Below are 13566 nucleotides of genomic sequence, written 5' to 3'. Positions count from 1 at the left end.
GACTAGAACTTAAATATTTATATTATCCTATACAATTTTAATTTATACCTACCTAAAAAACCCAATTTTTGGATTGTGCCATTGCTCAATCTGAACCTTAAATAATTCACTGCACCCTCTAACCAGTTTCCCCATTTATGAGCAGGAATAATCAAATGAGTCAAAACACATCAGATATTAAGAGCAATCCTCAGCATATAGTAAGCACTACACAAATGTTGGCAAAAATAATTACCTTTACCATGTTGCAGCAAGGATTACAGGAAATCATACATGTTCCCCTTCAATACCAGTACCCAACACAAAAGCAAGGAATTCAAAATACGCTTGTTAAAACAAAAGACCGACTCTCTCTCAGTCACCGCATGTGTGAATTGCAAATCTATAGGAGCATGATCAGAACGAAAGCCCACGTCCACATCTCACCTCCGCTGCCATGAAAGCCAGTGTGTGCATCCCATGGGTGTAGCCTGTGACACAACAGACGACTGCTAATCCACAGCAAGAAAGCAGCATTGCGATCAACAGAGACAGAACTCGCCCGTGGCTACTCATGGGTGTGGTGGGAGAAAATGAAAGCTGAAATGTACAAAACAGGACAAGGAAGTTCATTCTTCTTCACGGCAGTGTTAAGCTTCCCTAAGAAACTCGAGGTTAGTCTTGGTGTCTGTGCTCAGGAACCTGGGCTTAGCAGCACTGCCCAATGCCAAGCACAGACCAGCACCCCACCGCCAGATGGTTAAGACTGTCCAACCAACCTAAACACGAGCACGAGCTAATTACTTAGAGATCTTTATCACTTATTTTACAGACTATGAACAACATACACCATATTTTCATCTCAAATTCTCAAGGATCCTCCGCCTACCAGTGGGATGATAAGCCTCTCTCCAAGCAATTTTCCAAACGTATGCAGTTCTCTCAACACTCAACAGCAACACTCAACACTCAACACTCAACAGCACTCCAGACCGCACCATGTTCTGTTGTTTCTTTCTCAATCCTGCTCTCCCCCTCCTCCTGAAAATTCACTTGGAGCGAGAGTATTCCTACCGTCTTTAGGGCTGGGACAGAGGAAATGTCATCCAGGTGCGGAGCGCCCCCTATCTCAATGTCCCGATGACAGTATACAAGGAGAGGCAAGGGCGGGGGCGGGGGGGGGCGCAGAGGCCCAAGGGCTGGGAAGTCTGAGCTGGATGGTGGAAGTAACAAACCCGTTAGGGAGGTTGGACAAGTATCAAACCCGTTAGGGAGGTTGGGCACTAGCGCTCTTGACCCCTAGACGGCTTTTGGACTGAGATGAACTCACACAGAGGTGCAGGGACCTCCTGTCCCCGAGGACCAGGTGAGACAAGGAGTAAATGAGGCCCCGGAGCGGTGTAACGGAGCGGTGCCCGGGGGCACTGAAGAGCGAGATGTCACCCCCCCAACAGCTCTGATCTGAAGCGGAGACGCAGATCTCATACCCAGACAGAGAAGGATTCACTTCTCTCAGGACCCAGGTTGGCAAGAGGACTAATTCAGCCCTTGCCCACGGAAACAATGTAAAGCAATCTAAGCTAGTCCAAAAGAAGGCTCCAAGAATCAGAGGGGGAAAAATGGAAGGAGACTGGAGCAGAAAGTACCTGGAAGACAGCAGCTTTTATTCCGTTTATACACTAAGCTTTCCTCGTGCTGTGATGGAACAGTTTGTTGAGAGTGAACTGACCCCACTAGGGCTGTAACACAGTCTGCTAGTGCGGGGGCGGGGGGGGGGACCTCAGGAGGAGACACTGATCCTGCATTCTTTGGCTGCTGCAAGAAATGCCTCAAGAAACAGGCAGCGGCTACCTGATCTAGGAGCCTTGCCCTGGAGACCTACCCAGTACGCGCCCGCTATGGCTCCTTCATCTTACACAACTCAAACCTGGCAAACGTGTGACTAAGCAGGCAAAGAGCTCTGGCTGAAAACTCACATATTCGAATCGGTCCTTGCAGAGCTGAACCATCAGATGTAGAAATACAAGTCCAGCAAACCAGAGGCACCACATGACCACCTCTTCCACCGTCTGCACATTCAGCACACCAAAAATGAAAATGAACTTGTAGAAAATAAAATTCCAGAACTTGTCTTTGAGGTGCTGAAAAGACAAACATTTATAAAGGTTAGTACTATTTCATCTAACCTATTTAAGAGATGTTAACACGACAAAAACTGGCTGCCCTGGAGAAGATATATCCTATAGTTAGCTTTCTAACATTTGTTCAGAAGACAGCAGAAGGTAAAAAAATAAAAAATAAACTCTCCAAAGAATAAAGGTAAGGCCCCTAGAAAATCATGTGTAGACTCTGGGTTGTAACCCTCGGTCAGTTATAAAGTTTTAGCCATCAAAAGGAGAGTGATAGGGGCGCCTGGGTGGCTCAGTGGGTTAAGCCGCTGCCTTCGGCTCAGGTCATGATCTCAGGGCCCTGGGATCAAGTCCCGCATCGGGCTCTCTGCTCAGCAGGGAGCCTGCTTCCCTCTCTCTCTCTCTCTGCCTGCCTCTCCATCTACTTGTGATTTCTCTCTGTCAAATAAATAAATAAATAAATCTTTAAAAAAAAAAAAAAAAAAAAAAAAAAGGAGAGTGATATTCATCTAGTACCCTGCATATTAAGAATAATACAAATACTGCCAACACAAAATTTTTAAAATGGTGAAGGTTACAAGTATCATTTTTAATACTTCTGCTCTTTGGAGTCATAAACAATAGAAAAGATTAGGCTTGTTCTTTTTAAACATCCTTCAGATTAACAAATACCATATGTTCATTCACCAGTCTATACTTGGTAAGAAAAGTCAAACAAAAATGATGCCTTAGCATTTTTATGCATTTCTCTTTTCTTCTTCCTAATGTGCAAAACCTTAATTTTGCACACTGCTTTATTTCACTTCTCACATTGTGAGAACCTGACCAGTTGTCAGTGAATAATCCATGAATATACCATTTTAGCGGTTACAGATGGACAATGCAATTGTTTTCGTCTCCATTCGGAAAATGTTGTAATGAATATCTTGGCCAGAGTTTGTATTTCTTCAGCATTATGGAATCAAAGGTTATGAATGTTTTTGCAGTTTCTAATAAGTACCACCCTGGTTTCCAAAGAAGTTGGATAAATGTACTCTCCCAGGGGTGGAGGAAGAGTAACTCTGTCTATATGGAGGACATCGGTTTTTAAAATCAAGGTCAAGGAGGGGAGTCTAGCCCCTAAAACACACTACTGAGCCATCTGTGGGAAGGGTGGGAACTGAGCAAAGAGGTAAGAATGAAACAGGACTCCTAAGTACATTCTCAGAAATTGTTCTGAACCATAAGAGATGTCTCACAAATTCAAACAAAACAGAAAAAAGCAAAACTGAATAGAAACAGAAATAACTGAACCTAAATGTGTAACAAATGAAGGACTACTGAAAGATAAGATTATTATTTTGGGCACTTCTACGCACTATAACGACTGTACATCGTTTGCACAAAGAACAAAGGGAGCTAAGAACCTTTGGTGAACGCCTGCTTCCAGATCAAGGACAGGTGAAGTACAAGGTGAACGCAGGACATCTTGTGCTTAGGTTTTGAACCTTCAGCCCACCATGTATTTGCTATGCGACTTGCGATGAGTCACTTAACGTTCCTGTGCTTCGGTCTCCCCACATACAAGGTGGGCCTCCTGAGCCTGGTGTCCCCTCCCAGAACCACTGGGGAGACCGACTAGGCTCCTATACATACAGTGCTGGGACATGCACCATAGCAGGCATGACGTGCCCGAAAAAAGAAAATTCCTTGCTCTAAACCTCCACGGAAGAGTCTCTTTTTTTATCCCACTTTCAGCGTTCAGTGTCTCTGCCTCCAGCGAGACTTTATTTCTTGAACTTCCCTGAATCACCCACAGAGCAAACCCATGTCAATTCTGCAGAGTTCTAGCTCAAACTAGTGTTTGATAAATGCCGCCGGATGACACGCATCAGAACAAAAGTCATCATGGTGGCGAGCACAGCAGAATGACTAGAGAGCTGTGAATCACCGTGGTGGAGAGCTGAAGCGAAGGTATCGCTGTGTCTCAGCTATACTCAAATAACAAGCTTTAAATAAATAAGTAAGATAAAGATGTGATCTGGACCGAAAAACTCGAAGTAGAATCACAGATGTGCCCGTTACCTCTAGACATGGTAAAAATCTCTGCAATGCTCCAGGGTAATGTGTTCTGAAAATTTTGAGCAGATACTTACCATTTCAGGAAAATGAAACCAGTAGATGGAGGCCCACTGGTGCCAGATCAGTCCACCCGCGAGGAGATGGCTTGCCTAGCCTGACCAATGTCTGGCCTGCAAGCCAGAAGATTTTCTTTACAAAGAAAGAAGCATCAAAAGGGGCTTTTGATTCCTACCCCAAAAATGACCTCCCATGGATGCTACACCTGGGAGACACATGGAGTTGATATTTTGGAGAAAGTGCTAAATATTCACCAGCGAAAACTCTCTGGGAGAACAAACAGTCCTGCTCGTAAGAGCCCTGCATCCAAGGGCTCAAGCGCACACTAACCTCGGTTAAGCTCGGAACTAGGACCTCAGCTGATCTGGTAACAGGGGACCTGGGTAGAAAGGGTAGGTAAGGAGCAAGGCCAATAGAAGTTCAAGGTAGCAGGTCCCTGTGTCTCATCGCTGAGATAAGAAAAAGTGAAATCTAGTTCTGTTTATATGTTGTTGTCTTAAGGCCAGTTCTAAATTCTTATTTGTAGACACACCATTCTACATTCCACGCTAAAATCCTTGGGTGCCCGACAGTCTGTACAGCATGCTTGTGGCACCTTCATTAAAAGCATGTCCTGCCCATATACATGTACCTTCTGGGAGTAATGTCCCAATGTCAGACTATGCCAACTGAAACAGAACAAGTCACCTAATCTTCTGCTTGTGGAAGGATGAATCTTAATTTACTTTTCCAAGGGGAGAAATTTAAATCTCTCAGTAATTCTTTTGGAAAAGAACCTATATTCTAAAGAGGGATGTTCATTATTATTCAAACTAAAACGAAAACAAACGTCTGCTTCCTTAAAAACTGCACTCATGAGAGTCATGGGGAAAAGAGCTACAAGAAGCAAGCAGGACTGGGACAACTTGGCTACACTGAACATGAACTGTGGATTCCAGAAAGTATTTTATCAATGCTAAGTTTCTTGATTTTGAGCATTGTGCTACAGTTACCTAAGAAAATGTCCTTGCTCTTGGGAAATACATACTGAAGTATTTGGAGGGACAGGGGTATGATGTTCACAACTTATTCTCAAATGGGTCAGAAAAAATATAAAGAAAAGACAAATGTGAAAGCACATGGGACAGAATGCTGACAACGGCGAATCTGGGTAAGGGGCACACAGACGCTCTTTAGAGTAGTCGTGCAATCCTTCTGTAAGTTTAAAATTATATTAAACACAAAGTAAAAAAAAAAAAATCTGGTCACTAGAATCCATCCTAAGGTTAGACTTACCTGCCTCTCACTCACTCGAAGAGGGCCAAACACGATACACTGGATTAGCTTAGCCACCAACATCAAAACACAGCATGCGGTATTTACTAGAACCTGTATACAAACCAAAGAAAGAAAGTTTATTTCCTCCTGTTGAAAAATAAAGGCAGGTGTAAAAATTTTGTATTAGGAATTCAACAATCACTTCTAAGGACTGGGCCTCCACAGTTCCCTGCCATTACAAGATAAGGAATATTTGAAGGCACACACTTTTATGAGTGTTGGTGGCAGAGATGAGGAGTGGGAAGGAGAGGCACCGGCTCACCAGTTAATCACAGAGCCCTGACCCAGTATGTACCATCCAGCAGGCCACCTTCCCCTTCAGCCCTGACTGCACTGTACAAAAGCTGCAGAACTGTATGTACCTTGTAAGCCATAGGTATCTCTTTGGTGTATCATTTCCTACATTAAGATTTTGGGAGCCTTGAAGAAAGCTCTTCTAGAAGTTGAGGTTATCGTGAACTAAAACCCAGCACCCAAACATCCTACTCTGCCCTGCCAAACAAATAGCAGATGAGGAGGAGAGTGCTGATGGTCCCCAAAAAAGCCACAAGACCCTGTACATATATAGGGATATGTGTATATACACATATGTACTACAATGGGACAATCTACCAGCCAAAAGATAAATGTTCTCGGTGCGCAGTGCTGGTCTTCAAGGAACGGATCCAGGGCATCAGAGGGGAATGGAACTGAGGAACCAGGAAGAAGGAAGAAACAAACTGGCAGGGCTGTCTGAGAACTGGAAGGCCACCAGGAGCCACCACTACAAAACCAAGGCCTTCTTCAATAGGAGATGGGAAATCTTCTCTTTCCTTAGATAATTAAGAGATGGATATCCCCACACCTAAACAACAAATCTAATGCTCACAAAATGAAGGAGTGGGCTGCCCTTGACCAAGAAGCTAGTGGGACACATCTTACCACTGATGCTCAAACGATTTTTTAAAACTCTGCATGACCCCAAAAGCCAAAAAGACCCAAAAAGTCTTTTGATAAAGACAGTAAACATGACTTGTATTGAGAACACATGGAAATGAACCCTAACTCAATGTAAAGACTGCTTCAAGCTTTGATTCACTAACTTTACAGGAAGATGGCCATAATCTTCTTCCCGGGTCCTTCCTCCCTCTATTTTTAAAAGAAGCAAATGATACTGTGGAAGGAAAAAAAAAAAAAGACCAAAAAAGTAATATAAGGAAACAAGTTCCTTCAGATCTAGGCCTTCAGGTCCCTCTCAGGATCTCGCATCATCTACCCCTTCGGGAGAACACACACAATGGCAGCCCCGATTCCTTACAAAAAGATTAAATTACGTTTAGTCCTATTCTGCCTAATGGGACAAGGAAATACGTGATATGGTCTTAAAGAATTAAAAAAAAAATAGTTTGGCTGAAACTGCTCTGGTCATTAATTAAACCTGCAAATAATCAGGAAAAATCCAAATCAGTTACCCAAAACATCCTATATCCCTAATTGGTGACTCCCTGGTTGAAGAGCCCTATACAAAACCGCCCAAAAAACAGCTTAGAAAACTCATTTTTAAGGAGATGAAAAAGATGTGCAGGTTTCTTTTCATTGTGTTTGAAACCAGCCAATGGGAACTTTAGTCATGCTAATTAAGAAAAACTTAATCAAACAAAACCACAACCACAATCCTTCATGCCGCATCTCCTAGCTGAGCAGTTTTGGGTTTTTGTTTTTGTTTTTGCTTTTTTGGTTTTTTTAAAGTAAACTCTACCCCCAACGTGAGGCTGGACGTCACGACCCTGAGATCAAGAGTTGTATGTTCTATCGACTGAGCCTGCCAGGTGCCCCTGAACGGAATTTTTTAAGTCAGCCAAACATCCCCTGGCCTAATTACAACACAGTTTAAAAAAAGAATTCTTGCTGGTTTTGCATGTAGTAGCATAGGAAATAAAGAAAGTCCGCACATTGAGAATTACTTGTTCAAGGCATGTGGGAGGTTAAGAGAAGTGGGGGAGCTCTAGACCCTGCAAAGAGCTTTTAGAATCTACAGGACACAGAACTTGATAAGCATCTAACAACACAATTCGCAGGCTCCAGGGACAGCAATCAATACAGGAGAAGAAAGTAAACTTGGGTGGCTTAATCATTGCTCTATCCAAAAGCACATTCTCATATATCTTGGATTACAAAACAAAAAGTAGAGTATTATTTACTATTTCTCAGTTACATTTCTTAAAGTTCAAAAATACAGTTTAAAAAATCAATCTTTTTTTTAAATGGAGTCTGTCATAATTCCATCACTCACAGATAATCATTTATTTTAATTTCAATATAAGATTTAAAAATTAGCAAGGATAAGGGGGGAAAAGGAGAAAATATATTGATACAAGAAAGGGAATTTATGTAGAAAGGAGCTAACTTTCTGTAAACTTAATATGAAAGCTAGAGCTACACAGAATTGAAACTAAATTACAACTAATAATGATTTTAAGATGATGAACAAAGTGTTTTTAAAAACACCTTAACGATTATTAATAGCTATTCTATGTCTATTTATAGAAAAATGACAATATATGATAAATTCTCACCTGATTAAAGCCTTGAAAAATTACAAATATGGAAATAACATAATTGTAGCATTCCTCACTTAAAAGCAAATCCCATCAACTGCACTTCAGTTAGAAAAAAAAAATCGCCTATACGAAAAAAAATTTTAAAAATGGGGGCCGCCTGGGTGGCTCAGTCAGTTAAACATCTGTCTTCAGCTCAGGTCATGATCCAAGGGTCCTGGGACAGCACTGGGCATCAGGCTCCCTGCTCAGCAGGAAGCCTGCTTCTCCCACTCCCTCTGCTCTATCAAAAAATTTTAAAAATCTTTAGAAAAAAATTTTTTTACCATGGTCCTACGTGTGAATGTTTGCTAAATTTCACACTGTATGAAACCATTTGTTCCTGGGCTTCCAAATAGGACAGAAAGCAAAATAAATGGATAAGTGGTGTTTTCTAACTGAAATATTTCATTCTAAAAAATTAACTAAATACATTACAGCAAATCCCAACCAGTAATATTCTTACAGAAACCACACGTTAACCCAGATGTAAATCCACCTTCTCACCTCCAATAATCAAAATGAGGCTCACCTCTAGCACGCCTGGTCTGAACCACACATTATCCACATAGACCACACCAAAAGTGCTAACTTCGCTTTATCTGTTCTATGCAACTAGCTAGTTTTTCCTTGCAGGCAGAACCCAGACTGAATGTAAAGATGAGGAGTTCATCACTGGAGCCCTGTTCGCCAACAGCAGAAAAATGGAGAACAATTAAATGTCCATCAGAGAGGCAAGTTCAATAAACTGCCAGCCAGCCATTCGGTGGAATACAATGAAGCCAGGATAACTAACTCAGCAGCTCTCTACTAGCATTGTATGGAACCTTCAAGATAACTCGTTCACTGTTAAAAAAGCAAGGTGTAGAAATGCCATTACCACGCTACCCTGTATGTAAGAGAAAGCATATGCATATGTACACACAGATTCATCTGTATCATCATAGATGGGAACAGTGTCAAGGACTTGAACAACCTGTTTCTTGGTCTTCTACTTCTACTAATTACAAGAAAGTGCTACTGGGGGTGGGGCGCCTGGGTGGCTCAGTCGGTGAAGCGTCTGCCTTTGGCTCAGGTCACGATGGAGACCTGCATTGGCCCCCTGCTCGGCAGCGGAGCTTCCTTCTCTCTCTCCCTCTGCCCGTTTGTGTGTGTGCTCTCTCTCGCTCGCTCGCTTGTTCGCTGTCTCTCATATAAATAAATAAAATCTTAAAAAAAAAAGAAAAGAAAAGAAAAAAGGTGGTAATGGCCACTTCTGAGAAAGAGAAGCAGAAGACCTACTTTTCACTGTATCTCACTGAGACTTCTGCACCATGACCATGCATTATTTAATTTTTTAAATTAATTTTTCTTTTTTTTCTTTCTTTCTTTCTTTTTTTTTTTTTTTTAAAGATTTTATTTATTTGACAGAAAGAGAGATCACAAGTAGGCAGAGAGGCAGGCACAGGGAGAGGGGGAAGCAGAGAGCCTGATGCGGGGCTCAATCCCAGGACCTTGAGATCATGACCTGAGCCGAAGGCAGAGGCTTAACCCACTGGGCCACCCAGGCGCCCATTTAATTAATTCTTCTAAAGTTTAGAGTCTATTAAACTTTCTGACCAGTTCTGAAGTTCCACATTTATTTTTCTCACCATTGTGGGAGACTGATAACTAGCAATCCCAAACTGGGTGGCCTCAGTGATCTTGTTACATGGTGTTCCTACTGTACTAAAATGCTTCAGAAGTTTCTCTTATCTGTGCCAATGTAAAAACCTTAAATACTATTTTTAAAACCTCAGGAAACATCTTTCTTTTGTGTTAGCCTACAAAAAGAAAAAAAGAACAAAACAAGTTTTGTTTGTTCTGAGCAGCCTATAACAAAAAACATCAGATAGTAGTGACCCCAAGGAACTCCTACTTAATCAGGCTTAAAGTAATTCCCTTTAAGTCCCCATAAGAAAATTTCCCTCCCAGAATGGGTCTACTGTGCTACTTGGGAACAACAGAAACTAAATTATAAGACAGTTTGGCTTGAGAGGAAAAGAGAAAAGAGCAGATAACTCTGAAACAGCTTAGCCACGTTTTTCACTGTGTAACCCTGGAGGTATTTTGGGTCCTGTAACACGCTGGCCACCAATGGGGTGTGATTTATGAGCTTGTAATGAAAGCTGGTTAAAGTACCAGGAACTGTCTCAAGAAGAGAATCAATATGGTTATTTCTTAGTCTCCTACTTAACACCAGCACTAACCACCACCTCCCCCCCACACCATTGTCTCTTCCCTGGAAGAACAACTAAAACACGTTATCTCTCTGCAGGCTCCCTGTGACAAGTATAAAATGACATAATGAGGCACTTGGGGGTGCTCTCGGTTGAGCGACCAACTCTTAGTTTCAGCTCTAGTAATGATCTCAGGGTCGTGAGACTGAGCCCTGGTCGGGCTCCATGCTCAGAGAGTTTAAGACTCTCTTTCCCTCTCCCTCTGCTGCACCACCTCTCCCTCCCCAGCATTCATGCTCTTTCTCTCTCAAATAAATGAATAAATCTTAAAAAAATAAATAAATACAACACAATAAAATGCAAAAATGCATACTCCTCCTTATCACATTGATGACAGTGTTCCTCTTTTCACAATATCAGGGATCCTTCCTATATTTTTCAGTTGTTTATCTAGGCTTATATCCTCTTATTCAGAAGTGTTCCCTTTTTCCTTAGCAGCCCAACTTTTCTTTTTTTTTAATTTTTAAAAAAATTTTTAAGATTTTATTTATTTGACTGACAGAGATCACAAGTAGGCAGAGAGGAAGGCAGACAGACAAAGAGGAGAAAGCAGGCTCCCGGCAGAGCAGAGAGCCTGATGTGAGACTCGATCCCAGGACTCTGGGATCATGACCTGAGCAGAAAGGCAGAGGCTTTAACCCACTGAGCCACCCAGGTGCCCCTGCCCCAACATTTCTAAAGCTAATATTTTTCTCTAAACTTCACTGGAATAGTCAACTCATAAAGACTCAAACCTAGTAAATTACTTTTAATCCCGAAGTTTCATAATTACATGAAGATGGGCTCTTTAAAACAGGAGTCAGCAACGTTTTCTCTAATGGGCTATCAGGTAATAAATGTTTTAGGCTTAACAGGCCACACTCACCATCAAATAATCTTCCCCTTAAAAAAAAATTTTTTTTGAAAAATAAAAAAACCATCATTAGCTAAATGGACTGTACAAAACAGGCCAGGCCAAACAGGCCACCAGCTTGCCCACCCCTGCTCTAAATGGTCAGTTGTTCACTTTCCTCCATTTTTGTGCCCCCCCCACCGAGATGTGTATTTAAATTACTTGATTTGCATATAACTATGTCAGAACCTTAACACTTATATTCTCATTTCTCCATTTTACCATGTCCTGATCTTATAATTTTAGAAGCAAATCTGAAAAAAAGGAAAATAAAAAACAAGAAAGGAGACAGTAATGAAAATAATATGAATAAAGGAGTAGAAAAGCCAAACATTCCTGTACAATTCAAAACAATATGGAATAGAGGGGCACCTGGGTGGCTCAGTGGGTTAAGCCTCTGCCTTCAGCTGAGGTCATGATCTCAGGGTCCTGGGATCGAGCCCCGAATCAGGCTCTCTGCTTGGCAGGGAGCCTGCTTCCTCCTCTCTCTCTCTGTCTGTCTACTTGTGATCTCTTTTTGTCAAATAAATAAAATCTTAAAAAAAAAAACATATAATACAGAATGGATCAAGAGGTACTTAACCAAAGGGCCACCTGAAAATTATAAAATAAGCCTAGGTCACCTGAAAACCGTAAAATAAAATTAGGTAAAAAACCTAATCTCGAATGAAACTTTAGAATGAAAGTTCTAGAAAGACATGAAGAAACAAGTGATCACATCAAACCTGGGTGTTTGCTAGTGTGAGAACACTGGAGTCTCCCCTTGAACCTATTCTCAACACCCACACGGTGGGTGGGGGGCGCAATTGGAGAGACCTCTTTGGGGGAGGTCTTAAATCACAACATCTCCAGGCCTCTTGCCACCCTCACCACTGCTGCCACAGGTCACTCTGGAGAAAACCGTTTCATCATGACAGCCCCTCTCCCCTCCCCTCCCACTTAAACCCTATGGCCCACAAAATAATGTCCATACTCCTTAGAAGGGCTGGCAAGGTTTACATAATCTGACCCTCACCCCACATCTTATGCTCCCTAATCCATTTCTCAACCATTAGTAAAAAAATCACCTGGGGGCTCCTGGGTGGCTCAGTGGGTTAAGCCTCTGCCTTCAGCTCAGGTCATGATCTCAGGGTCCTGGGATCAAGTCCCGTATTGGGCTCTCTGATTGGCAGGGAGCCTGCTTCCTCCTCTCTCTCTCTGCCTGCCTCTCTGCCTACTTGTGATCTCACTCTGTCAAATAAATAAATAAAATCTTAAAAAAAAAAATCACCTGGGACATTTATCAAAATGAAGACTCCAAAGCTCTGCCTTTCCCCTTAAGTGATCCCTGGATACTATCTGAGAAACTACATTTTTCAAGTACCAGGTTGCCATTTTGAGACATATACCCCACTCTTAATCATAGGACCCAAGGGAGTTGTAATTTAAGAGCCCAGTTTATGAGCCGTTCAGCACAGGCCCTGTACTACCTTTTATATACCATCTGAGCTTCATACTCCGTTTTCTCTCCTTAAAATACACCATGCAGCTTGCTGAGATCCTTCTTACCTCCCAAGGCTGGGTTCAAATATCAAATATCACCTTCCAAGCATACTTCCCCTAGGCATCATTTTCTCTTTCCTCCAGACGCTGCCATATTTTTTTTTATGGATCTATTATGACTTACCGAATTTTGCTTTATTTGTCTATGGACTGTTTCAATATGGACTGTTTCGAGCGTGAGGGAAAGGGTTCACAGCTATGCCCTCCAGATTGCCCCAAATGGTACCTCTGAAAGGTTCTGAATTGAGTTTGTTAATCAAAACTTCCTGTTGGGCGCCTGGGTGGTTCGGTGGCTTAAAGCCTCTGCCTTTGGCTCAGGTCATGATCTCAGGGTCCTAAGATAGAGCCCTGCATCAGGCTCTCTGCTCAGCAGGGAGCCTGCTTCCCCTCCACCTCTCTCTCTGCCTACTTGTGATCTCTGTCTGTCAAATAAAAAAAAAAAAAAAAACCTCCTGAGATGCTATCAGACGTGTATTAATTTAAATTGTGCTCTACAAAGATAAGTTTTAGAGATTCCAGTATGCCAAACAACAGCTAGGAGGATTTGCAAACTGGCAGAAAGATCAGTTTTTGATTTGTCTTGCTTGGTTTTTAAAAAATTGAATCTGAATGTCTTTGGGCAGGGTGCCAAAGGGATCCATTTTGACCAATGCCCCACCAGATATCACTCGATCATGCTATCTGTCAGCCTAAGGAAGCAGGCTTTGGAGACGGTGGCTCCTGCTCAGCTACTAGAGCAGAAACTACGCCATGGG

General features: G+C 42.1%; 1 protein-coding gene across 1 annotated transcript in view; it reads right to left on the bottom strand.

Annotated features, from left to right (window-relative positions):
- Positions 1-13566, bottom strand: part of AMFR (autocrine motility factor receptor) — a 39487-nt gene that overhangs the window by 23651 nt on the left and 2270 nt on the right. The window contains exons 2-4 of the mRNA XM_059152959.1: positions 5502-5594; positions 1956-2120; positions 427-579 (exon numbers count right to left, since the gene is read on the bottom strand). Coding sequence (XP_059008942.1) covers positions 427-579; positions 1956-2120; positions 5502-5594 — 411 coding nt within the window. The remainder of the gene's footprint in view (positions 1-426; positions 580-1955; positions 2121-5501; positions 5595-13566) is intronic.

Source organism: Mustela lutreola, chromosome 16, assembly GCF_030435805.1.
Source record: "Mustela lutreola isolate mMusLut2 chromosome 16, mMusLut2.pri, whole genome shotgun sequence".
Lineage (NCBI taxonomy): Eukaryota > Metazoa > Chordata > Mammalia > Carnivora > Mustelidae > Mustela > Mustela lutreola.
This window is presented reverse-complemented; position numbering and strand designations above follow the sequence as displayed.